Source organism: Hemitrygon akajei, chromosome 4, assembly GCF_048418815.1.
Source record: "Hemitrygon akajei chromosome 4, sHemAka1.3, whole genome shotgun sequence".
Classification (NCBI taxonomy): Eukaryota; Metazoa; Chordata; class Chondrichthyes; order Myliobatiformes; family Dasyatidae; genus Hemitrygon; species Hemitrygon akajei.
In genome coordinates, this window is record NC_133127.1 from 104,481,107 (window position 1) to 104,508,043 (window position 26,937).

The 26,937-nt window shown below is 40.3% G+C and overlaps 1 protein-coding gene across 6 annotated transcripts in view; it reads right to left on the reverse strand.

The window, feature by feature from the left end:
• mnd1 (meiotic nuclear divisions 1 homolog (S. cerevisiae)) overlaps window positions 1–26,937 on the reverse strand; it is a 173,048-nt gene that overhangs the window by 143,536 nt on the left and 2,575 nt on the right. For 5 of the 6 annotated variants that reach the window (XR_012098672.1, XM_073043150.1, XM_073043154.1 and 2 more), the window contains exons 2-4: window positions 20,169–20,234; window positions 15,812–15,869; window positions 11,628–11,776 (exon numbers count right to left, since the gene is read on the reverse strand). Coding sequence is in view for 5 of the 6 variants with exons in the window: in XM_073043150.1 (XP_072899251.1) it covers window positions 11,628–11,776; window positions 15,812–15,869; window positions 20,169–20,234 (273 nt within the window). In the remaining variant the exon portion in view is untranslated. Of the gene's footprint in view, window positions 1–11,627; window positions 11,777–15,811; window positions 15,870–20,168; window positions 20,235–20,737; window positions 20,867–26,937 lie in introns of all 6 variants that reach the window. The other variant, XM_073043153.1, reaches the window with a different exon arrangement.

The window sequence follows — 26,937 nt, forward strand, 5'->3', positions numbered from 1 at the left end:
AAGACTTAATGCTCATATCATTTTTGTACAAGAAACTCATGTGAGGAAGGAGGACAACTTTCGCTTTTTTAGGTTTTGGCGAGGTCAACAGTATCATTCGAATTCGAATGCCAAAGTAAAGGGAGTTTCAGTTTTTATTGACTCCTCTATTACATTTGTCCAACATGATATCTTTTCAGATCCGAATGGTAGATTTTTGTTAATTACGGGTTTACCTTTTAATAAAAAGTTTGCTATGGTTAATGTCTATGCTCCAAATGTGGATTGTCCTGATTTTTTTAAGTCCTTATTTACTTCTTTACCTAATCTAAATGAATATAAGTTAATAATGGGTGGTGATTTTAATTGTTGTTTAAATCCTTTGATGGACAAATCTATATCTACTCAGACTGTACCCAATAAGTCGGCCACTTGTATCAACTCTTTTTTGACTGATAATGGAGTTTTTGATATTTGGAGATTTCGGCATCCTAAGGACAAAGAGTTTTCTTTTTTCTCACATGTTTATCATTCTTATTCAAGAATTGATTATTTTTGTATTGACTCTTGTTTGATTCCTTCGGTAAGTGGTTGTTATTATGATAGTATAGCTATTTCTGACCATGCTCCATTAAAACTTTCTATTAAATTTACGGACACAGTTCCTAATGCTAGACAATGGTGATTTGATTCTACCTTATTGCAAGATCCGGACTTTATTAAATTTATGAATGAACAGATCGATTTCTTCTTCTCAACCAACTCCACGGAAGATATTTCTTACGGAACACTTTGGGACACTTTTAAAGCATATATACGTGGACAGATTATTTCTTACTCTGTTGGTCTGAGAAAACGCATAAAGAAGGAAACTCTTTTATTGGTTGATAAAATTAAAGAGATTGACAAGAAATATTTGATTACTCCTAGTAAGGAGCTTTACAAACAAAGGGTTGAACTTCAAACAGAATATAGTTTATTACTTACATCTTCGATTGAAAATCAACTGATGAAGTCCAGATCTGATTTTTATATACATAGTGATAAATCGGGTAAACTATTAGCTAGTCAATTGAAGAATGCTTTGGTTAAACGTCAAATTACTAAGATCCGTCAGCAAAATGGGGATTTGACAATTAACCATGATGAGATAAATAAATCATTTCAAGATTTTTATACTTCCCTGTATCATTCTGAATTTCCTCAGGATTGCAGTGCCATGTGTGATTTTCTTGGGAAATTGAATTTCCCAAGATTATCACCAGATGATCTTTCAATATTGGAAACTCCTATGACTGATGCAGAAATCAAAGGGGTTATTTCTTCCATGAATTCAGGGAAAGCACCTGGTCCGGATGGGTATACAGCAGAATTTTAAAAATATTTTTCCGCTACTCTTTCTCCTTGGTTATATAAGGTTTTTGAAGAAGCAATTAGATTGGGCAATTTGCCACAATCTTTTTATAGAGCTTCTATTTCTTTAATATTGAAGAAAGATAAAGACCCTACTGATTGTGCATCCTATAGACCAATATCCTTACTGAATGTAGATTCCAAGATTTTTTCCAATTTACTTGCATCCAGATTGGAGAAGGTATTACCCCAAATTATTTCGGAGGATCAAACCGGTTTTATTAAAAATTGTTATTCTTTTTTTAATGTTAGGAGGTTATAGAATATTGTGTATACTCCTTCACATAATATTTCAGAATGCGTTATTTCATTAGATGCGGAGAAAGCATTTGATAGAGTTGAATGGCCATACTTATTTAATGTGTTGGAGAAGTTTAATTTTAGTCTGACATTCATTTCCTGGATTAAACTGATTTATCATACCCCAGTAGCCTCGGTGTTTACTAATAATCAAAGATCTCCCTTTTTTCGTTTATTTCGGGGTACTAGACAAGGCTGTCCTCTTAGTCCACTATTATTTGATATTGCTTTAGAACCCTTGGCAATTGCTATCAGAGAATCACAGGATATTCTTGGTGGGACAGATATTCATAAGTTATCTTTGTATGCAGATGATTTATTATTATTTATTTCCAATCCTGAGAAATCTATTCCTGTAGTTTTATCATTGTTGGCTCAATTTAGTGATTTTTCTGGGTATAAGTTAAATCTTAATAAGAGTGAATTGTTTCCTTTAAATAGACAGGTCCCAATTTATGGAAACTTACCTTTTAAATTAGTTAATGATTCTTTTATTTACTTAGAGATTAAAATCACAAAAAACCACAAAGACTTATTTAAGGTTAATTTTGTACCCTTAATTGATCAGATTAAATGCTTGTTTACTAAGTGGTCACCATTATCTTTATCTCTGATAGGTTGAATTAACACTATTAAGATGGTTATTTTACCTAAGTTCTTATATATTTTTCAAGCAGTACCAATTTTTATTCCGAAATCTTTTTTTACTAATGTTGATTCAAAAATTTCCTCATATATTTGGCAGAATAAAAATCCTAGGTTAGGTAAAATATACTTACAGAAGGCAAAGAAGGAAGGTGGATTAGCATTGCCTAATTTTAGATTTTATTATTGGGCAGTTAATATCAGATATTTGATATGTTGGTTGAAAGATTGGGATGGATCTTTTAGCCCTCATTGGGTGAGCCTGGAAATTAAATCGGTACCAGGTTTTGCACTGGGTTCTATTTTGGGGACTTCTCTCCCTTTTGCTCTTTCTAAATTGCCGAAATGAATTGACAACCCGATAGATAAACATACTTTACGTATATGGTTTCAATTTCGGAAATTTTTTGGGTTGACTCAGTTTGTTTTAAATATTCCTATTGTATCCAATTGTTTTTTCCACCCTTCAATTATAGACCAAGCTTATTTGGCTTGGAAGACTAAAGGATTAGTACGATTTTCTGATTTATTTTTGGATAATTGTTTTATGTCTTTTGAGCAGTTATCTAATAAATATAATTTGCCTAGATTTCATTTTTTTAGATATTTACAGATTAGGAATCTTTTAAATACTGTACTTCCTACTTTTCCAAACTTTGTGTCTTCAGGCATTTTGGAGAATTTGTTTGAATTAAACCCCTTTCAGAAAGGGCTTATATCAAAACTTTATAATATAATTATGAAGATATGTTCAGAGCCCCTTTATAAGACAAAAAATGATTGGGAAAGAGAGCTCAACATTATTATTCCTATTGAGAATTGGGATAAAATTCTTCAATTAGTTAATACATCATCTATATGTGCTAAACATTCATTAATACAGTTTAAGGTTGTACACAGGGCTCATATGTCCAAGGATAAATTGGCTCATTTTTATTCCTATATAAATCCTATTTGTGATAGATGTCAATCTGAAATAGCGTCTTTAACTCATATGTTCTGGTCGTGTCCGCTTTTGAAAAAATATTGGAAAGATATTTTTGATATTATCTCTGCGGTATTGAATATTGATTTACAACCCCATCCTATTACCGCAATTTTTGGTTTACCAATGATGGACTCACTTCATTTATCTTCTTCCGCTTGTCGAATGATTGCATTTCTTACACTAATGGCTAGAAGATCTATTTTGTTGAATTGGAAGGAAATCAATCCTCCTACTGTATTTCATTGGTTTTCTCAAAACTATGTTATGTTTAAATTTAGAAAAAATTAGAAGTGGTGTATTTGACACTTCTACTAAATTTGAAAAGATATGGAGACCATTTATTCAATATTTTCATATGATGTAATAGGACCCTGTTCCAGGCCTATTTGATTTTCCAGTTTTGATTGCATATATGTCAAGAGGATCGGAGTTGACGACACTGATGATTTTGTATTTTTGTGAGATATTATAAACAGCCCTTTTTATTCTTTTTTCTTTTTCTCTCTTTTGTTTTTTTCTCTTCTATTAGTTATTAGATTTTTAATTAGTTTTTTGCATAATGATTTTTTTATTTTTTTTATTTTATATTACGATACACCTAGGTTTGCCTTGTCTATTTGTATATTGTATCATTTACGATGTGGGAATACTCATTTATACTGTAATCATTGTTCTTGTAATCTTTTATAGTTAGTTGAAATATGTACATTTGTAATCCTATTATCTATGTATCAATTTTATTTTGTTGTTATTAATAATGATAATAAAAAGATGGAAAAAGAAAGAGGAAGCAAGGATCAGATGGGTCTATTGAGGAATATAGGGTAGCAAGAAAGGAGCTTAAGAAGGGGTTGAGAAAAGCAAGAAGGGGTCATGAGAAGGCCTTGGCGAGTAGGGTAAAGGAAAACCCCAAGGCATTCTTCAATTATGTGAAGAACAAAAGGATGACAGGAGTAAAGGTAGGACCGATTAGAAATAAAAGTGGGAAGATGTGCCTGGAGGCTGTGGAAGTGAGCGAGGTCCTCAATGAATACTTCTCTTCGGTATTCACCAATGAGAGGGAACGTGATGACGGTGAGGACAATATGAGTGAGGTTGATGTTCTGGAACATGTTGATATTAAGGGAGAGGAGGTGTTGGAGTTGTTAAAATACATTAGGACGGATAAGTCCCCGGGGCCTGACGGAATATTCCCCAGGCTGCTCCACGAGGCGAGGGAAGAGATTGCTGAGCCTCTGGCTAGGATGTTTATGTCCTCGTTGTCCACCGGAATGGTACCGGAGGATTGGAGGGAGGCGAATTTTGTCCCCTTGTTCAAAAAAGTTAGTAGGGATAGTCCGGGTAATTACAGTCCAGTGAGCCTTACGTCTTTGGTGGGAAAGCTGTTGGAAAAGATTCTTAGAGATAGGATCTATGGGCATTTAGAGAATCATGGTCTGATCAGGGACAGTCAGCATGGCTTTGTGAAGGGCAGATCGTGCCTAACAAGCCTGATAGAGTTCTTTGAGGAGGTGACCAGGCATATAGATGAGGGTAGTGCAGTGGATGTGATCTACATGAATTTTAGTAAGGCATTTGACAAGGTTCCACATGGTAGGGTTATTCAGAAAGTCAGAAGGCATGGGATCCAGGGAAGTTTGGCCAGGTGGATTCAGAATTGGCTTCCCTGCAGAAGGCAGAGGGTTGTGGTGGAGGGAGTACATTCAGATTGGAGGGTTGTGACTAGTGGTGTCCCACAAGGATCTGTTCTGGGACCTCTACTTTTTGTGATTTTTATTAACGACCTGGATGTGGGGGTAGAAGGGTGGGTTGGCAAGTTTGCAGATGACAAAAAGGTTGGTGGTGTTGTAGATAGTGTAGAGGATTGTCGAAGATTGCAGAGAGACATTGATAGGATGCAGAAGTGGGCTGAGCACTGGCAGATGGAGCTCAACCCGGAGAAATGTGAGGTGGTACACCTTGGAAGGACAAACTCCAAGGCAGAGTACAAAGTAAATGGCAGGATACTTGGTAGTGTGGAGGAGCAGAAGGATCTGGGGGTACATGTCCACAGATCCCTGAAAGTTGCCTCACAGGTAGATAGGGTAGTTAAGAAAGCTTATGGGGTGTTAGCTATCATAAGTTGAGGGACAGAGTTTAAGAGTCGCGATGTAATGATGCAGCTCTATAAAACTCTAGTTAGGCCACACTTGGAGTACCGTGTCCAGTTCTGGTCGCCTCACTATAGGAAGGATGTGGAAACATTGGAAAGGGTACAGAAGAGATTTACCAGGATGCTGCCTGGTTTAGAGAGTATACATTATGATCAGAGATTAAGGGAGCTAGGGCTTTATTCTCTGGAGAGAAGGAGGATGAGAGGAGACATGGTAGAGGTGTACAAGATATTAAGAGGAATAGACAGAGTGGACAGCCAGCGCCTCTTTCCCAGGGCACCACTGCTCAGTACAAGAGGACATGGCTTTAAGTTAAGGGGAGGGAAGTTCAAGGGGGATATTAGAGGAAGGTTTTTCACTCAGAGAGTGGTTGGTGCATGGAATGTACTGCCTGAGTCACTGGTGGAGGCAGACACACTAGTGAAGTTTCAGAGACTACTAGACAAGTACATGGAGGAATTTAAGGTTGGGGGTTATATGTGAGGCAGGGTTTGAGGGTCAGCACAACATTGTGGGCCGAAGGGCCTGTAATGTGCTGTACTATTCTATGTTCTATGAATTCATACTGCAATTTCAAAAGGAGAAGCACAAGTCACATGTATCAGTATCACAATGGAATAAAGGGAATTACAGAAGCTTTAGAGAGGAACTTGCCCCGGTGGATTGGAGGAGGAGACTGGCGGGTTAGCAGCACAGTAGAGATGGCCGAAGCTTCTGGGATAAATATGTCCCACAGTAGTTGTTCTCAAATGGCTGAGGTAGGCAAAAGTGGCTGACAGGGGAAGTTGTAAGCTTTTAAAATCCAACAAAAGGCTATTTAAATGCTATAAGGGGAAAAGATTAAATATGAAGGCAAACTAGCCAATAATATAAAGCATGGTTCTAAAAGTTTTTTCAATTATATAGAGTAAAAGGGTGGTGAAAGTTGATATTTGACCACTGAAAAATGATGCTGGTGGGTTAGTAACGAGGGACAAAGGAATGGCAGATATACTTTGCATCTGTCTTCATTGTGGATGTAACTAATAGTGTGCTAGAGATCAGTGAGTGTCGGGGAGCAAGAGTGAGTGCCATTGCTATTACAAATGAAAAAGTGCTAGGCAAACTCAAAGGTCGTAAGGTGGATAAATCACCTGGACCAGGTGGACTACATCCCAGAGTCCTGAGAGAGGTTGCTGAAGAGATAACGGATGCATTGATCGTGATCTTTCAAGAATCACTTGATTCTGGCATGGTCCATGAGGACTGGAAAATTGCAAATGTCACTCTACTCTTCAAGAAGGGAGGAAGGCTAAAGAGAGGAAATTAAGGCCAGTTAGCCTAAGCTCAGTGATTGGGTAAGTGCTGGAGTCTATTATGAAGGATGAAGTTTTGGGGTAATTGGAGACTAATGATGTAGACAACAGACAGTAGGTGCAGGAGTAGGCCATTTGGCCCTTCTAGCCAGCACCGCCATTCACTGTGATCATGGCTGATCATACACAATCAGTACCCCGTTCCTGCCCTCTCCCCATATCCCTTGACCCCGCTATCTATAAGAGCTTTATCTAACTCTCTCTTGAATGCATCCAGAGACTTGGCCTCCACTGCCTTCTGGGGCAGAGCATTCCACATATCCACCACTCTCTGGGTGAAAAAGTTTTTCCGCATCTCTGTTCTAAATGACCTACCCCTTATTCTTAAACTGTGGCCTCTAGTTCTGGACTCACCCATCAGCGGGAACATGCTTCCTGCCTCCAGCGTGTCCAATCCCTTAATAATCTTATATGACTCAATCAGATCCCCTCTCATCCTTCTAAATTCCAGTGTATACAAGCCCAGTCGCTCCAATCTTTCAACATATGACAGTCCCGCCATTCCGGGAATTAACCTTGTGAACCTACGCTGCACTCCCTCAATAGCAAGAATGTCCTTCCTTGAATTTGGAGATCAAAACCAATACTCCAGGTGGGGTCTCACCAGGGCCCTGTACAGCTGCAGAAGGACCTCTTTACTCCTATACTCAATTCCTCTTGTTATAAAGGCCAGCATGCCATTAGCTTTCTTCACTGCCTGCTGTACCTGCATGCTTGCTTTCATTGACTGATGTACAAGAACACCTAGATCTGTTTGTACTTCCCCTTTTCCTAACTTTCCATTTAGATAGTAATCTGCCTTCCTGTTCTTGCTCACATTTATCCACATTAAACTGCATCTGCCATACATTTGCCCACTCACCCAACCTGTCCAAGTCACCCTGCATTCTCATAACATCCTCCTGACATTTCACACTGCCACCCAGCTTTGTGTCATCGGCAAATTTGCTAATGTTACTTTTAATCCCTTCATCTAAATCATTAATGTATATTGTAAACAGCTGCGGTCCCAGCACCGAACCTTGCAGTACCCCACTGGTCACAGCCTGCCATTCCGAAAGGGACCCGTTAATCGCTACTCTTTGTTTCCTGTCAGCCAGCCAATTTTCAATCCATGTCAGTACTCTGCCCCCAATACAATGTGCCCTAATTTTGCCCACTAATCTCCTATGTAGGACTTTATCAAAAGCTTTCTGGAAGTCCAGGTACACTACATCCACTGGCTCTCCCTTGTCCATTTTCATAGTTACATCCTCAAAAAACTCCAGAAGATTAGTCAAGCATGATTTTCCTTTCATAAATCCATGCTGACTCGGACTGATCCTTCTACTGCTATCCAAATGTGTCGTAATTTCATCTTTTATAATTGACTCCAGCATCTTTCCCACCACTGACGTCAGGCTAACTGGTCTATAATTCCCTGTTTTCTCTCTCCCTCCTTTCTTGAAAAGTGGGACAACATTAGCCACCCTCCAGTCAGCAGGAACTGTTACTGAATCTATAGAACATTGGAAAATGATTACCAATGCGTCCACTATTTCTAGAGCCACCTCTTTAAGTACCCTGGGATGCAAACCATCAGGTCCCAGGAACTTATCAGCCTTCAGACTCAACAGTCAACACCGTTTCTTGCCTAATATAAATTTCCTTCAGTTCATCCTTTACCCTAGTTCCTTTGACCATTATTACATCTGGGAGATTGTTTGTGTCTTCCCTAGTGAAGACAGATCCAAAGTACTTGTTCAACTCATCTGCCATTTCCTTGTTTCCCATAATAAATTCACCCTTTTCTGTCTTCAATGGTCCAATTTTGGTCTTAACTATTTGTTTGCTATTCACATACCTAAAGAAGCTTTTACTATCCTCCTTTATATTCTTGGCTAGTTTACCTTCGTACCTCATTTTTCTTGGCGTATTGCCTTTTTTGTTATCTTCTGTTGCTCTTTAAAAGCTTCCCAGTCCTCTGGTTTCCCGCTCATCTTTGCTATGTTATACTTCTTCTCTTTTGTTTTTATACTGCCCTTTATTTCCCTCGTCAGCCACAGCCGCCTTTTACTCCCCTTAGGATCTTTCTTCCTCTTTGGAATGAACCGATCCTGCACCTTCTGCATTATTCCCAGAAATACCTGCCATTGTTGTTCCACTGTCTTCCCTGCTAGGGCATTGTTCCATTGAACTTTGGCCAGCTCCTCCCTCATAGCTCCATAGTTCCCTTTGTTCAACTGTAATACTGACACATTCGATTTTCCCTTCTCCTTCTCAAATTGTAGGTTAAAACATATCATATTATGGTCACTACCTCCTAATGGTTCCTTTACTGCCAGGTCCCTGATCAACTCCGGTTCATTGCACAACACTAAATCTAGAATTGCCTTCTCCCTGGTAGGCTCCAGTACAAGCTGTTCTAAGAATCCATCTTGGAGGCACTCCACAAACTCCCTTTCTTGGGGTCCAGTACCATTCTGATTCTCCCAGTCTACCTGCATGTATCATTACCTTTGCGACATGCCAATTTTAACTCTTCATTCAACTTACACCCTACATCCAGAATGCTGTTTGGGGGCCCGTAGATAACTCCCATTAGGGTCTTTCTACCCTTAGAATTTCTCAGTTCTATCCATACTGACTCTACATCCCCTGATTCTATGTCCCCCCTCGCAAGGGACTGAATATCATTCCTCACCAACAGAGCCACCCCACCCCCTCTGCCAGTCAGTCTGTCCTTTCGATAAGATGTATATCCTTGAATATTCATTTCCCAGGCCCTGTCTGCTTGAAGCCATGTCTCTGTTATTCCCACATCATCGTACTTGCTGATTTCCAACTGAGCCTCAAGCTCATCTACTTTATTCCTTATACTTTGTGCATTCATATATAATACTTTTAATTTGTTACTCCCCTCTCCTTTCATATCAATTATGAATAAACCAATTGGCAAGGTTTCTGTAAAGGGAATCTTTCTTGACAAATCATCGAGGAAGTAACAAGCAGGGTAGACAAAGAAGAGGTAGTGGATGTCATTTACCTGGATTTTCAGAAGACATTTGATGAAGTACCACACAAGAGGCTGCTTAAAAAGATAAAATCCTATGTTGTTGCCGGAAAGATATTGGCATTGATAGGCAGGAGGGAGCGAGTGGAAATACAAGGGGGCTTTTCTGGTTGGCTGCCAGTGACTAGTGTTATTCCTCAGGGGTCAGTATTGGTACTGCTACTTTTCACATTGTTTGTCAGTGAATTGGATAATAGAATTTATAGCTTTGTGGCAAAGTTTTCGGATGATACAAAGATAGGTGGAGGGGTAGGTTGTACTGCAGGACTTACAAAAATTGGGAGAATGGGCAAAAAAGTGGCAGATGGAATACAGTGTTGGGAAATACGTGCTAATGCATTTTGGTAAAAGGAACAATAGTGCATGCAATTATCTAAATTTTTGCATGCCTTCAGTTTCCGCAATTGACCATCCTCTTCAATTTCCATTGCCTTCAATGAGGTTTCACCAGAAATACATGTCCCGCTTCTCCTTTCTACATTCCAAAAGACTATTCCTTTTGGCCTCTTCCATCTCCACCAAACAGATCCTTATTATTGTACGTTATAATGCAATCAGAAATTCAAACACTTCTGTTTGTATCACAACTGATCTGCTCTGCTGTACGCTATCTATCTACGATAGTAATGCAACATGACAAATTTTGCACTGTACTGCTGCCACTAAAATAAAACAGATTTCAAGCAATTTAAATCAGTGATAATAAATCTGATTCACTGCTTTTCCATCCCCATTATTACCATTTTGTCTACAGGATGTTTCCCACAAATCTGTACTTCATAGCTTTTACATGTTTCTGTGAGTTTTCTTTTCTCCCTAAATGCCCCATTGGACTACCAACCAAAGTGGCTTCATCAGCACCTCATCACCACAACACTGACCTCAGCCAGTGATACTCATTATTCTATCCATGTCTCCCTCACACTCTCTGCAACCTAGAAGTAACTGGTTTTCATTCTTTCTCAGTTCTGATTAAGGATGTTTATCTGGAACATCAATATCATTTATGTTTTGATGCTATCTGACTGATTGAGTACTTTATATTTTATTTTAGATCTGCATCTCCAATTTATTTTTACATTTTCTGTTACTGCCGATCCTTGAACTCTGGAGGAAAAAAAACCCTCACCTCTTTCCCAATGTTGTAGCTTCTTTGAATTTCTCTTTCATCAAGAAGCACTTGTGCATTTGACAAATTTGTACCAAATTCCAAGAACTGTCTGCACAATTGAGTATTGAAATTCGGGCCTGTACTTGCTGGAATTCAGATGAAAGGGGGAGGGGAATCTCATTGAAAGCTATCGAATGTTGAAAAGCCTAGATGTGAAAAGGATGATTCCTTTGGTGAGGGAGTGTAGAACCAGAGGGCACAGGCTCAAAATAGAGAGACGTCCATTTAGAAAAAAAGATGAGGAGAGATTCTTTAGCCAGAGGCTGGTGAATCTGTGGAATTCATTGCCACAGGCAGCTGTGGAGGCCAAGTCACGATGCACTTAAGGAGGAAGATGGTAGGTTCTTGATTAATCAAGGTGTGAAAGGCTATGGGCAGAAGGCAGGAGAACGGGATTAAGAGGGAAATGGATCAGCCATGATGAAATGGCGGGGCAGATTCAAAGGATCGAATGGCTTAATTCTGCCCGAGTCCTACGTTCTTAATATATTCTTCTAGGTGTAAAAATGGATAAGCTATTTAAAAATTTCTTAAACTTAAATATTTTGGTGATACCCAAAAGTACATTTACCTGTCTCTTCAACTTTTCCAATTTTTGGTTTCGAACATGACGACCTTTACTCGGAAATGCCCAAAAATAATTGGAAGTTCCTATTCGATCGGTGTCCACCATAGCATCATCAACCAAACTCTGTAGGACTTCCTTCACTGATACCGAAGCTAAAATGGTTAAAGCACATAAATGAAAACAAAAGAAAGGTGAAGAACAATTGAAAATTAATCACACCTAAACTAAATTACAGTTTTAGCTTCTATTTTCCACAACCAGTGCAAGAAAAGCAAATACTAGAAATCTGAAAAAGAAACAGAAAATGCTGGAAAGCTATGCCCATGGAAAATAAAATGACCTTTCATCAGAAATATTTAACAAACCAAATACGGCCAATGAGAAACAAAAACTGCAAATAGTTAATTTACAATGCTGCAGATATGAAGACAGAACATTGGGAGTCCTGTTGAATACTCAATTCCCTTTGAATACTACAGCTGAACTTGTCTCCACTAATCCACCCACCAATGTACCATAGATTTTAACCACTGAGCATTTTTGATTATTTTGTCTTTTGGATTTATTCATGTTCCCTGGTTCTTAATGCAAAGTTGTGAAGAGTCTATCTCTGCATTTATACCTTGCATGATATTAAAATCCTCTCAGAATCACCCACATAACCAAAATCTTTCAACATTGGAAATTTCCAATATGTCTTTTCTGTACCCTCACTAACATATGGTGATACCTTTACTGTTTACTCTATAAACCAATTATTTTCTTGATCCTATGTTTTACCAAATATCTCTCAGCCATCTTCATTGATTCCCAAATCTCTCTGTCCCGATAGTCCTTTTAGAGCATGTTTAGTTTGTATCACTTAATACTGGAAGAAGTTTTGCATATATGAGCTATACAGCATATTGCATTCAGTAAAAATCTGTTATCCGACCATCTGGAAATCCCTGGTTTACCAGCAGGTTATTCTTGCTGCATTCCCTTCTGAGTGACTGGAGTTTTGGTTCCTGCGTTGCCTTCCAAATGGCCAGGCCCCATCCAACACTGCTTTTGTACTCTCCACTCCTTTCAAATTTACCTCAGACCGATTGTAAACTTACTGGGCTCACTGTAAGATTTATTAAAATACTCTGTAGCATCTAATAATAAGTTAAATACAATGTATTGAACGAATAACACATAATAGCCTAGAAAATCTGCTAATGTGGAACTGAAGTTCCAGAGGAGGCTCACAAGATTGATTCTGGGAATGAAGGGGTTAAAATATGAGGAGCGTTTGGGTCTGCACTCACTGGAATTTAGAAGAATGCAAGGGGATTTCATTGAAACCTACCAAATGCTGAAAGGCTGTATGTGGAGAGGATGCTTCCTATGGTGGGGGTATCCAGAACTAGAGGGCACAGCCTCAAAATTGAGGGGCGATTCTTTAGAACAGAGGTAAAGAGGAATTTTTTTAGCCAGAGGGTAGTAAATCTGTAGAATGCTCACAGGCTGCAGTGGAGGCCAATTCTGTGCATATATTTAAGTTGGAAGTTGATTGTTTCCTGATGGGTTGGGGCTCAAGGGATAAGGCAAAAAGGCAGGTGTATGGGGTTGAGTGGGATCCGGGATCAGCCATGATGGAATGGTGAAGCAGACTCAATGGGCTGAATGCCTAATTCTGCTCCCATGTTTTTAATCTGCCCTATAAATATTCCTCTCCACTGCTATGAATCAACTATTTTGATTCTTCAAGACATCGCTAACTCATTCACTGAAGCATACAACAGCACAGGCCATACCGTAAGACCAAGGTTTTCTACCAATTTACCCCAAATCTACCCCAATAATAAAGACCCTGAAAAAAAGCATTACCAAATATCAGTGAAGGCAATAATCGACAATTGACAGTGAACGCTAGGGTACTCAGGAGAACAGAGGCATCTAGGAGTACAGATTTCTAATTCCTTGAAAGTGGTGTCACAGGTTTAAAAAAAAGTTCGTAAAGAGAACTTTTGGCACATTGGCCTTCATAAATCAAAATACTACTGAGTGCAGCAGTTGGGATGTTATGTGAAGGTTATACAAGACATTTATGCAGCCAAATTTGGAACATTGTGTATAGTTCTGGTCGCTTGCCTATAGGAATGATATCAATAAAATTGAAGGAGTACAGAGAAAATTTAAAAGGACATTGCCAGGACTTGAAGATTGAAGTTATAGTGAAAGGTTGAATATGTTAGGACTTTATTCCCTGGAGTATGGTTGATAGGACTTGGACAGAATACACGGACTAAGTGGGCAGTAGGGACTGTTTTCTGCGGTAGTGCTCTATGACTCATGACTATGAAATTCACCATGCCTTCAGAGTCAGCACAGCCTTTGGTCAATTGAGGAAATGTGTACTTGAAGACATAAAACTTGGCAGAAAGTTCACTGTCTACCAGTGACTCTCACTCTTCTATATGCTTTTGAGACTTGAATAATCTGAAGCAAACATCCCAAGGAATAATGTCACATACACAAAATCCTCTAAACATCTTCAGTACTGACGCTCCAGTTGTTCTCTTGTCAGCTAAGTTAGGTAAGCCACATTAAACTCCAAGGTCCATGCAGATGGAGAAAAAGATGAAATGTTGTGCTGACAGTTTACTTGAAAAAGAAACATCCCCTCAAATTCCTAGAAACCACTGGCTCAAAATGTCATGGAAAGTGCAGTCAGTACAAAATAAAACTCCTTGGTTCATTCAGTTTACATTGACCATCCATTTACACAAATCTTATGTTAATTCCACTTTTGATTCTCACAATATTCACTTCAAATCCCAGATTCCACCACTCATCAACAGACTAAGGGAAATTTACAGTGCTCAATCTATTACCAACCAGTACACCTTTGGAGTCACAGGGAGAATCTGCAAACTACACAGAGCAGCTGAAGCAGTATGGAACCTGGATCTCAGGCACTAAAAGGCAATACTACTAGCTACACCACAAACGAAGAAGGAACATTTCAGATCACGTGCACTGTAAGCAAAAAGGATGCCTGTTACAGTGTGCAGAAAACCACACTTCATAAATTACCTGCTTGCCCATCAGAAACTTCCTTCCCCATCTGTAGAAGTATCTATGATTCCCCTGCTGGCCTCATTAGCTACCTCAAAATGAAAAATAAAGTGAAAACATTTTACTTAATCCTGATGGGACTGCCTAAGAAGAAACAGCAGCATCAATTATGTAAACACGAGGAAATCTGCAGATGCTAGAAATTCATACAACACGCACAAAATGCTGGTGGAACACAGCAGGCCAAGCAGCATCTACAAGGAGAAGCACTGTCGACTTTTCGGGCCGGGTCCTGACGAAGGGTCCCTTATAGATGCTGCCTTGCCTGCCGTGTTCCACCAGCATTTTGTGTGTGTTGCATCAATTATGTACTCAGATTTTCCAACATATCTAACACATCTCAAAAATTCAGAAACATGGTTCTTAATCAAACAGAGCATGGTCAGAATTACAGCAGCAAGAATCACTGGGGAAGTTCAAAACATTTGGATGAAAAGAACTGTATCAGTAAAAACACAAAATGCTGGCAGAACTCAGCAGGCCAGACAGCATTTTGAGTTTTTATTTATTTCCAGCATCTGCAGATTCACTTGTGTTGCGTTTGATTTGTATCAGGATATTCTGTGCTGAAGCATACCACTTGCTCATACCAGAATGACATATCAGCAAGAAAATTCTGCACCACCAAAACTGATAACCCATTCAGAACAACACAACACAAACAAAATGCTGGAAGAACTCAAAAGGCCAAGCAGTATCTATGGAAAAGAGTAAACAGTCAACATTTTGGGCCAAGACCCTTCTCATGTTTGTGACTCACTTTGAAGGTTAATTTGTGCCAGACTTAACCTGATTTTGTTTTAGCATGGAAATATTAATCAACCATATTGGATGTGAATAAAGATGGAACGGTAATACCCAACCATACATTTCAAGTGATGCACATTATTGATTTCACTTTTGTTAAAAAAAGTTACATAACCTCTACTGTAACATCCATTACAATGGCAATAGAATGTACTAAAATTGTGTAATCTGTGATTTTATATCTCCTTGGTTGTGCAGATATGAACAGAGACATTACCAGTAACCAAAATCTGTAGTCTTATGGGTCAACAGTAAGTAGTAACCATGATACCTACTGATCCCCTTCTCCTTTGGAGCAATCTTCTCCAAATCTTTAAGCTGAAATACATCTTTCTAAAAAACAAACAGATTCTACCATAAATCATCATGAACAAATTTTTAATCTTTTAAAAATTCAACATCAATTCTGCAAAATAAACTATTCTTTTTTTGCTTGCAAACATCCAAATATTTTTAGTGGGACTAGAAGTAAATAAACAAGATAGACAAAGACATTTAAATTAATACTTCAACTGAGACCATACAACAAAGGCATTTGTAGGAAAACCGTAAGTCTTTATTATTGAGGATGGGGTAGGGGCAGGAATTGTTTTTCTAATACTTTCTCCTGCAAGCTAACATAGCAATCTATGTGGAAGACCAGTATTGGAAGATTGGTAAACGATTCTGCAGATGCTGGAAATCCAGAGCAACACACACAAAAGGCTGGAAGAACTCAGCAGGTTAAGTAGCACCTACAGAAAAATAAACAGTTGATGCTTCGGGCTGAATTCCTTTATCAGGGCTGGAAAGGAAAGGGGAAGAAACTAGAATAAGGTGAGGGGAAGAGTAGGAGTACAAGATGGCAAGTGGTAGGTGAAGCCAGGTAAGGAGCAAGGTAGGTGGCGGCGGAGGGGGTATGAAGTGAGAAGCGGGAAGTTGATAGGATGGAGGAGGAAAAATCAGATAAGAGAGGGAAGCAGAACCTGGGAGAAAGGAGGAGGGGCACCACAGGGAGGTGATGGACAGATGAAAAGAGAAGGGGTGAGAGGGTAGTCAGAATGAGAAGTGAAAAAGGGGAGGGGAGAAATCAATATTCATGCCATCAGGTTCGAGGCTACCCAGATGAAATACAAGATATTGCTCCTCCAATCTGAGAGTGGTCCCATTGTGGTAGTTGAGGAGGCCAAGGATCAACATATTGGAATGGGAATTGGAAGTAGAATTACAATGGGGGACCACAGGAAAGATTGTGTTTTGTAGCATATGAAGTGAAAGTGCTCGACAAAGGGCTCTCCCAGTCTTAGCAACTGACCCTGGCTTATTGCAGGTGCAGTGTCACCTCACTTGGAAAGACTGTTTGGGATCCTGAATAGTGGCAAGGGAGGTGGCACAGGGGCATGTGGAGTACTTAAGCCGCTTACAGAGGTACCAGGAGGGCTATCGGCAGGGAGGGTCACGTGGACAAGAGAGTTGTGTAAAGAGCAAGCCCTGCATAAAGCAGAGAGTGGGAAAGGAGGGAAAGTTGAGTTTAGTGGTGAGTACCCATGGAATGGTGGAAGTTACAAAGAATGAGGTCCTGTACATGGGGTGGCAAACAAGGACAAGGGGAACTCTATCCCTGTTATGGCAGTTGGGTAATGGGGTGAGGGCAGACATCAGGGAAATGGAGGAGACCTATTCAGGGATTCATCTTCGAATCTGGATATGTGCAGTTTTTTTACCAACTTCATTAAAACCTGTGTGGATAAGCGTGTGCCTACAAACGCCTGCTGTACAAAAGTTGTGGATGCACCAGGAGGTAGGTAGTCTGCAGAAGGTTAGTTCTGTGGCATTCAAGTCTGGCAACCAAGTCTGCACCAGAAAAGCAGGTATGACTTGTGGAGGGATATCTCAAGGGCAAAGAGACATTTCGAATGAGGTTAGAGATGACATCAGATGTACTGTACGACAACATAACATGAATGGCAGGAATGCTTCACTACTAGATGAACTTAACGCCTTCTATGCCCACTTTGAAAGGGAGAATATAACTACAGCTGTGAAGATCCCTGCTGTCCCCGGTGACTCTGTGATCCCCATCTCAGAGGCTGAAGTTAGGCTGTCTTTAAAGAGAGTGAACCCTCGCAAGGCGGAAGGCCCTGACAGAGTACTTGGTAAGGCTTTGAAAACTTGTGTCAATCAACTGGCAGGAGTATTCAAGGACATTTTCAACCTCTCACTGCTACAGACGGAAGTTCCCACTTGCTTCAAGAAGGCAACGATTATTCTGGTGCCCAAGAAGAATAATGTGAACTGCCTTAATGACTATCACCCAGTAGCACTCACATCTAGTGATGAAATGATTTGAGAGGTTGGTCATGACTAGACCCACTGCAATTTGCCTATCACGATAGGTCAACGGCAGACACAATCTCAATGGCTCTTCACACAGCTTTAGACCACCTGGACAACACAAACACCTACGTCAGGATGCTGTTCATCAACTATAACTCAGCATTTAACACTATCATTCCCACAATCCTGATTGAGAAGTTACAGAACCTGGGCTTCTGTACCTCCCTCTGCAATTGGATACTTGATTTCCTAACGGGAAGGCCACAATCTGTGCAGATTGGGGATAATATCTCCTCCTCACTGATGATCAACACTGGTGCACCTCAGGGGTGTGTGCTAATTCCACTGCTCTACTCTCTCTACCCATGACTGTGTGGCTAGGCATAGATCAAATACCATCTATAAACTTGCTGATGATACAACCATCTCAGATGGAGACAAGAGGGCGTACAAGAGTGGGATATGCCAACGAGTGGAGTAGTGTCACAGCAACAACCTTGCACTTAATGTCAGTAAGACGAAAGAGCTGATTGTGGACTTCAGGAAGGGTAAAATGAAGGAACACACACCAATCCTCATAGAGGGATCAGAAGTGACAGAGTGAGCAGTTTCAAGTTTTTGAGTGTCAAGATCTCTGAAAACAAAACCTGGTCCCAACATATCGATGCAGTTATAAAGAAGGCAAGACTGGGAGCTTTGGGGTTCTTAAGTCTTTCTTCTGTCATTCATTCTTTGTTTTTTTTTCTGTTTTGAGGATGTCTGCAGAAAGTAAGAATGTCAGGTTGTATGTATACTGCATACATTCGCTGATATTAAATGGAACTATTGAACTTTGGAGAGGGTGCAGAAAAGTGTCACCAGGATGCTGCTGGGATTAGAGGTCACCTGCTGTGAAGTTAGTCAAATATGTTGTTTGCTCTGGAGCAGTGGAGGCTTTGGTGGAGATCCGAGAGAAATTTATAGGATTATGAGATGCAGTCAGTCAACTGGTATCTTTCCTAAGACTGAAATTTCTAATACTAGAGAGCATGCATTGAAGATGAAAGGAAAAAAGTTCAAAACAGATCTACAAGACAAGTTTTTTAAAAAAACAGAGAATGATGGGCGCGTGGTATGCTACATCAGGAGTAATAGCAGAGGTGATATCAGAGTAATAGCAGAGGACACAATAGGGTCTTTTAAGAGATTCTTAAGATAGGTACATGGAGCTTAGAAAAATAGAGGTGTATAAGATGATGAGAGACATTGATCATGTGGATAGACAGAGGCTGTTACCCAGGGCTGAAATGGCTAACATGAGAGGGCAGTTTTAAGGACAACATCCTAACAAAACTCAAATAAATAGGATGGCACAGTATGAGTGGTTAGTGTGGCACTATCACAGTGCCAACGACCCAGGTTCAATTCCTGCCACTAACTGTTTGAAGTTTGTACGTTCTCCCTATGACTGTGTGGGTTTCCTCTCGGTGCTCTGATGTCCTTCCACAGTCCAAAGATGTAGGATTACTAGGTGGGTATAATTGGACCATACTGGCTCGTTGGGCTGGAAGGGCTGTGAAAGAAATACTCTAAATCAAAAAAAAAATAAAAGCAATAAGAACTGGAAAGGCTCAGCGGTTCCAGCAGCAACTCTGCAAAGAGAAATAGTCAATATTTCTGATCTGCAACACTTTAGTCTGATATTTACAACTCAAACAAATAAAATTAAAGGAGCTAATCTTGTATAACTTAAGTACAGTAGTTTAGTTATGCCCACTAGCTAATTATCCTTATAAGGGATTAGTAAAGACAAGAATAAAGCAACTTCATATGTTACAGATCAAATGCAAAATAATTACGGTAAGTGATCAATGTTGCTGAAACTTTGAACTTTCACTTTCACTCTGCTGAATTTCTGCTGGCTTCTATACTGGCCTAAGATCTCAGGCTGGGAAGTTCCCCTGCAGAGGTGTTTAGGTTAAATGTGGTGCAAACACAGCAATTCCATTAAAACATGGAAATGATAGCTAAGGAGAAAGTTAAGTGCATCCACAATGTAAAAGAAACATTGTTTCACTGTGTGTAACTGAGTTTTTGTGTTAAACATCAATTCTTTTTTAATAATTTTTTTTGACAGCAGGTGCCCATTACTGGCTGCTGAATTGTTACAAGGGTACAGTGTCCGCCTTCACTGAGATAACTCCCATGCTTCCAAACAACAGACAGGGCAGGCACACGAGAATAAACAGTCTGGCTCACAGAGCACCAAAGAACGACTTTGCTGCAACGGATGATCTGCCTGAGGACTGAGTTTACAGCAAGAGCTTTATTACCTACCGTTTCAAAAAATATTTCCATCATACGACTTTGCTTCTCTTCAAAGGATAATCCTTTCCTTTTAGACTAGGAATTAGAGATTAAGGGGGAAAAAAAACAAAATCAGATATATCATTGATATATGACATGATTCTTTTTTGTTCTGCAGCAACATTACAACAAATTAATTTACATTCCTTTCCTGGACATTTCTTGTTAAAAAAAATTGCAGCTTCTTCAATTTTGCTCAGATAAGGAATCTTAAAATCTATTCACTACTCAGTCAAAATAATTTTGAAAAGACAAGATTACTGCAGAAAATGATGAGTAATTTATATTCCCCCCCCCCCATTACCCGCATACTCATTTGCCTATATAAAAGTCTCAATATCATTTTTGTAGCTACTTCCACCACTACCGGACAGCCTGTCCCAGACATTCTCTGTGTACACAGACTTGCCCTGCACGTCTCCTTCAAATTTTCCTCCAACTAAAATTAAATGCAGGTCCTCTGGTATATGACATTTCTAACTAAGAAAAGGATTCTGGTTGTCTGTCCTGTCCTGATTTTATGGACTATTAGGTCTCACCTCAGTCTTCCATACGCCAGAGAAAATATTCCAAGATTGTCCAACCTATTCTTATAGCCCATTCCCTCTAATCCAGGCAGCGACCTGGTAGACTTCTTCTGTACCCCTTTGAAAGCCTCCACTTACTTCCTGCCAAAAAAAATTGCACACAGTACTCCAAGTGAGGCAGACCCTCTGGACCCAATGCCCCAACCAATAGAGGAAAGTATGCTTGATGCCTTCTTTTCTAGCCTACCTACTGCTCGTTACCATTTTCAGGGAGCGATGGACTACATCAATGTATTAATTCAAGGGAAATGAGGATAATCCTGGGCAACGAGTCCAACGTCAGTGCTGGGAAGCTATAAGCATAGGATTCAGGACTGTTTACAGAGACCCGCTTAACTAGTGCCAGTCAGCACTAATTTGTGTGGGTCAAGTTGTATCTTACTAACTTAATACAATTTTTCAAGGAGGTGAATGATGAAAGTAGCGCTTTGATCAGCCACCAATCTGGACACTGGAAGCCTAAGAGGAGGTGATTTCACTCAGGTCCACTGCCTGAGTAGAGAAAGGGAACAGTGGGTCACGGCAACATAATAGATCTTTGACCGGAAACCAATCTGCATTTGAGACTAACTAGCAGAGCAAATTAAAGAGGCAAGTGCAGTGGCCATCAGGTGAGTGGACAGTGTCAGAGTGGTGATCTTGAGTCTTTAGCAATGAGAGGCTTCAGGCAGAGAAAGCAAAGAAAAGCTTTAGGTTAACATTTTTCCCCCTTCCCTTCTTTATATTTGCTCAGCTAGGTCAGTAGAGATGCCAGCAGGATAGTGCAATGCTCCTCTTGCAGTATATGAGAAGGCAGAGAGAGACTTACTGCATGTCTGATGACTACAACCATGAGAAGTGCATCCAGTTGCAGCTTCTAACAATCCACATTAAGGAGTCGGAGCAGGAACTGGATGAACTCTGGATCAATCGGAAGGCTGAGGAGATGATAGGACATACAGAGAAGTAGTTACACCCAAAGTGCAGGACACAGGAAACTGGGTGACAGTCAGGAAGGGGAAAGGGATTAAGGAGCCAGTACAGAGGGGAGAACAGGCTTGCTGTGGTAATAGGGGATTTGTTAGTTAGAGTAACAGACAGGAGGTTCTGTGGACAAGAACGAGATTCTGGATGGTCTTCAGCATTCTTAAGTGGGTGGGTGAACAGCTAGATGTCATAGTCCATATGGGTACCAATGACAGGGTACAATATGGTATTATTGTACAATGATAGGGAGTTCAGGGAGTTAGGTGCCAAGTTAAACAGCAGTACCTCCGAGACTGTTTTCTCAAGATTGCTACCTGTACCATGTGTTAGCTGAGCTACAAAACTTGTACAGTTTAACATGTAGCTAAGGAGTTGGTGTAGCAGGGAGGGAATAACATTTTTGGATCATTGGGCTCTCTTCCAGGTAAGGTGGGACCTGTACAGAAGGGACAGTTTGTGCCTGAACTGGAGGGGGACTAATATCCTAGTAGGAAATTTTGCTAATGCTGCACAGGCTGGGGGTTAAACTATTTGCAGGGAGATGGGAACCAGAGTGCCAGAACAGTTAGTGGATAGGTTGTAGAGGCAGATGTTGTTAAGACCTCAGACAAAGTCAGGTATCAAAAGGACAAGCGTGGTGTGACTAATGTCCTGAGCTGTCTATATTTCAATGCAAGAAGTATTGTAGGAAGGGTAGATGAGCTCAGGATCAACACCTGGAATTATGACATTGTAGCTATTAGTGAGACTTGGTTGAAGGAGGGATGTCGTTATTTTAGATGTGACAGAGTGGAGAGATTAAAGGGGTAGAGGTGGCATTACTAGCGAGGTAAATTATCATGGTAGTACTCTGTCGGACAGACTGGAGGACTTGATTGGGAATCCCATACTGTGAAAGGACTAGATGAGAGAGAGTTTGTCAAATGTGTTTAAGAAAGTTTCCTCCATCAGTACGTAGAAGTCCCAATGAGAAAGAGTGCGATACTGGATCTGCTATTACAGAATGAGACAGGGAAGGTGGTGACATAAGTGTGTGTAGGGGAACACTTTGCATCTAGTGATCAGAATGCCATTAGTTTCAAAGTAAATGTACAAAGAGATAAGTCTGGTGTGCAGGTAGAAATTCTAAATTGGAGAAAGGCTATTCTAAATTTGATAGTATCAGAAATGATCTGGCAAGTGTGAATAGAGACAGGCTGTTCTCTGGCAAAGATGTGCTTGGTAAGTGGCAAGCCTTCAAAAGTGCAATTTTGAGAGTACAAAGCTTGTATGTGTCTGTCAGAATAAAAAAGTAAAGATAACAAGTGTGGGGAACCTTGGTTTTCAAGAGATATTGAGCCCCTGGTTAGGAGAAAAAAGGAGGTGCATAGCAGGTATAGGTAAGTAGGAACAAATGAGGTGCTGATGGGAGTCCAAGAAATGCAAGAGAACACTTAAAGAAATCAGGAAGGCCAAAAGAAGACATGAAGTTGCTCTAGCAGACAAGATGAAGGGGAATCCTAAGGGATTCTACAGGTATACTAAGAGCAAAAGGATCTCAAGGAACAAAATTGGTCCTCTGCAAAATCAGAATGGTAAGCCAAAACAGATGGGGGAAGATCTTAAATATATTCTTTGCACCATCTACATTTACTCAGGAGATGGATACAGAGTCTATATAAGTGAGGCAAACCAGCATCAACTTCATGGACCCTGTACATATTACAGAGGAGGTGTTTGCTACCCTGAAGCAAATGGGAGGGGGGGGGGGGGAGAGAGATAAATCCTCATGTACTGACAAGGTGTTCCTTCAGCCTCTACAGGAGGCGTGCAGAAATTGCTAGTGCCCGAGCAAAGATATTTAAAACATCCTTACCAAAGGGAGAGGTACCAGCGGATTGGAGGATAGCCAATGTTGTTCCGCTGTTTCAAAAAGGCTCTAAATATAAACCAGGGAATTATAGGCCAGTGAATCTGACATCAGTTGTGGGAAAGTTTTTGGAAGATATTCTAAGGGACCAGAGATAAGTATTTGGATAGAGATGAACTGATTAAGTATAGACAGCATGGCAGGTCATGTCTAACCAACCTTATAGAGTTTTCGAGGAAGTTACCAGGAAAGTGGATGTTGTCTACATGTACTTTAGTAAGGCATTTGACAAGGTACCACATGGGAGACTGGTGAAGAAGCTTCAGTCGCTCAGCATAAATTTTGATATAGCTTTTTTTCTCCAGTCCTGCCAAAGAGTTTTGGCCTAAAACGTCAACTGTGCTTTTTTCCCCCATAGATGCTGTTTGGCCTGCTGAGTTCCTCCAGCATTTTGTGTGTGATAAACTGAGAGATCCACTTCCAAACAGAGTCATAGAAAAGTACAGCATAGAAATACTAATGGCCCATTAGTCCATACCCAAACCATTTCAACTGCCTACTCCTATCGACCTGCACAGGGACTATAGCCCTCCATACCCCTATCATCTATGTTCCTATCCAAACTTCTCCAAAACATTGACATTAAGCTTGCATGCATCACTTGTGTCTGCAACTCATTCCATACTCTTACGACCCTCTGAGTGAAGAAGTTTCCCCTCGTGTTCCTCTTAAACTTTTCACTTTTCACCCTTAACCCATGACCTCTGGTTGTAGTCCCACCCAACCTCAGTGGAAACGTCAGCTATACCCCACATATTTGTGCATACCTCTATCCAATCTCCTCTCAATATTCTATGTTCTAAGGAATACAGGTCTAACCTATTCAATCTTTCCTTATAACTCAGGTCCTCCAAACCTGGCAACATCCTTATAAATTTTCTCTGTACAAGTTTCTTGTAGGTAGGTGACAAAAACTTGTAGGTAGGCGCACTATACTTCAGATTAGGCCTCAACAAAGCCTTGTACAATTTCAACATAACATCCCATCTCCTGTACTCAATACTTTGATTTATAAAGGCCAATGTGCCAAAAGTGTTACAATCCTATCTACATGTGACACCACCTTCAATGAATTATGGAACTGCATCCCTTTGTTCTACCACACTCCTCAGTGCCCTACCCTGTGTAAGACCTGCCCTGGTTGGTCCTACCAAAGTGCAACTCCTTGCACTTGTCTGCATTAAATTCCATCTGTGGCGACCCAATTACTAGCACACTCGAACCAGCTGACAATTAGCCAGAGTGCAGGCACAAAGGAAGAAAGCCTGAGGGGGTTTCAGTACCTGCCTCTTGAGGTATCCGGTGGGGGAAGACAGGCTTTAAAGCAAGACTGTGAAGTTGAAATAAACTTATTCTTTGACTGCAGTTTACCGACTCCGTGTCGTTATTTTAGCACTGCGTGTAGCACACCGCTACACATCTGCCATTTTCAGCTCATTTTCCAGCTGTTCCAGATCCCACCGCAAGCTTCCTCACTGTCCACTACACCCCCAATCTTGGTGCCATCTGCAAATTTGCTGATCCAGTTAACCACATTGTCATCCGGATTATTGATAGGTCAGGTCTGCAGCATTCAAAACAACTGATTATAACCTATAAAGGAAACTGAGGTACAACCATTGTAAAGCTACAGTGATGCCAGGAGATAATAGCAGTCTAAAATCAAGCCTCAGTCTGTCAGGGGCTGCACACAATCACGGGCTACAAAACACAGCAGGGCAGCATTTAGTAAGCTGAAGCAGAATTTGTCATTTCCCTGTAACAATAGCTATCAAATGGCTGAATATGTTAATAAAATGGTCAAATGTTAACAAGATGGCTGGCTTAAATTTTGTGGTAGTCTATGGATTTTGGGAAATCATGATTCCAGTAAATTGCTTATCAGCTGTCTTCCCTTTATGGATTTGTTATTCATTTGTAAGGGACATACATGAGATTCTAAACAGTATAATAGTAACAACACACACAAAATGCTGGTGGAACACAGCAGGCCCGGCAGCATCTATAAGGAGAAGCACTGTCAACGTTTCTAGCCGAGACCCTTCGTCAGGACTCTTTTGTGTGTGTTGTTTGAATTTCCAACATCTGCAGATGTTTCCTCGTGTTTGCAGTATAACAGTAAGGTATTTTCAAGGGATTTTTTGAGCTTCTACGTGCTGGATCACAACCTGCGGCTGGCAACCCTTCAAATCTCATTGAAGCTCCTTAGTAGCTAAAGACTGCGTGGTTAAGCATATACTTATTGTTGATGGCTGGTAAGTATTACTAAGAATTACATGTAAACTTCAGCTTGATTTATTAATAGAGAATCAAATAAAGGAATCTGAGTTTCGTTCTTTTAGTTGAATTAAAGTTATCTTAAAAATCTTGCTAAAAGTTAAATAAAATTACTTGAATAACTAAATCTCTTATTCTTTTAGTTAATAGTTAAATAAATTATTTAATCAAACTGCTGATTTGGTTGCTCAAAAGGAATCAAAACAAAACAAGCAGTTTTGAGAGAATGCATTCTGATGAGCTCACTGTACGTTTTGAACACGAGGGGAAAGACCTGCCTGGAAGCAAGCCCTCATCTGCCTGGAAGTACACACTGTCATTGTTACAGATGTCAGATTAGTCCTCCCCAGGGTGAACCTGCAACAAACATCTTGCTTGGAGTCGCTAGCTGTGACCTCGACACTGCTAGGATCAGCTGGCAGGAGTACCTCTCCCCCCTCTAATTTGCGGTTAAGAAAACTACTAACAGAAATGCCACAGAAGCTCCAAAGGCCTCATCCCAAGAAGAGGAAGGATCTTCACTTAGAAGACATATGAATCTACAGGGCCAGTCACCCAGCAGCCTATGTCCCAAAAAGGGTGATGGGCTTAAGAAGACAGTTGTTGCCTTTGAGGAATTGTGTTGAAGAGTTAGTAAATTATGTAGCAGCTTTTAAAAAATCTGATATCATTCTGATATGTCTATCCATGGCTTCCTCTACTGTCAAGATGAAGCCACATTCAGGTTGGAGGAACAACACCTTATATACCGGCTGGGTAGCCTCCAACCTGATGGCATGAACATTAACTTCTCTAACTTCCATTAATGCCCCTCCTCCCCTTCTTACCCCATCCCCGATATATCTAGGAATTACAGACCAATGAGTCTTACTTCAGTAGTGGGCAAATTATTGGAAAAGATTCTTACAGACAGGATTTATGAGAATTTGGAGAAGCATAGTCAGATTAGGGATAGTCGGTATAGCTTCATGAGGTGCAGAACATGCCTCACAAGCCTGAC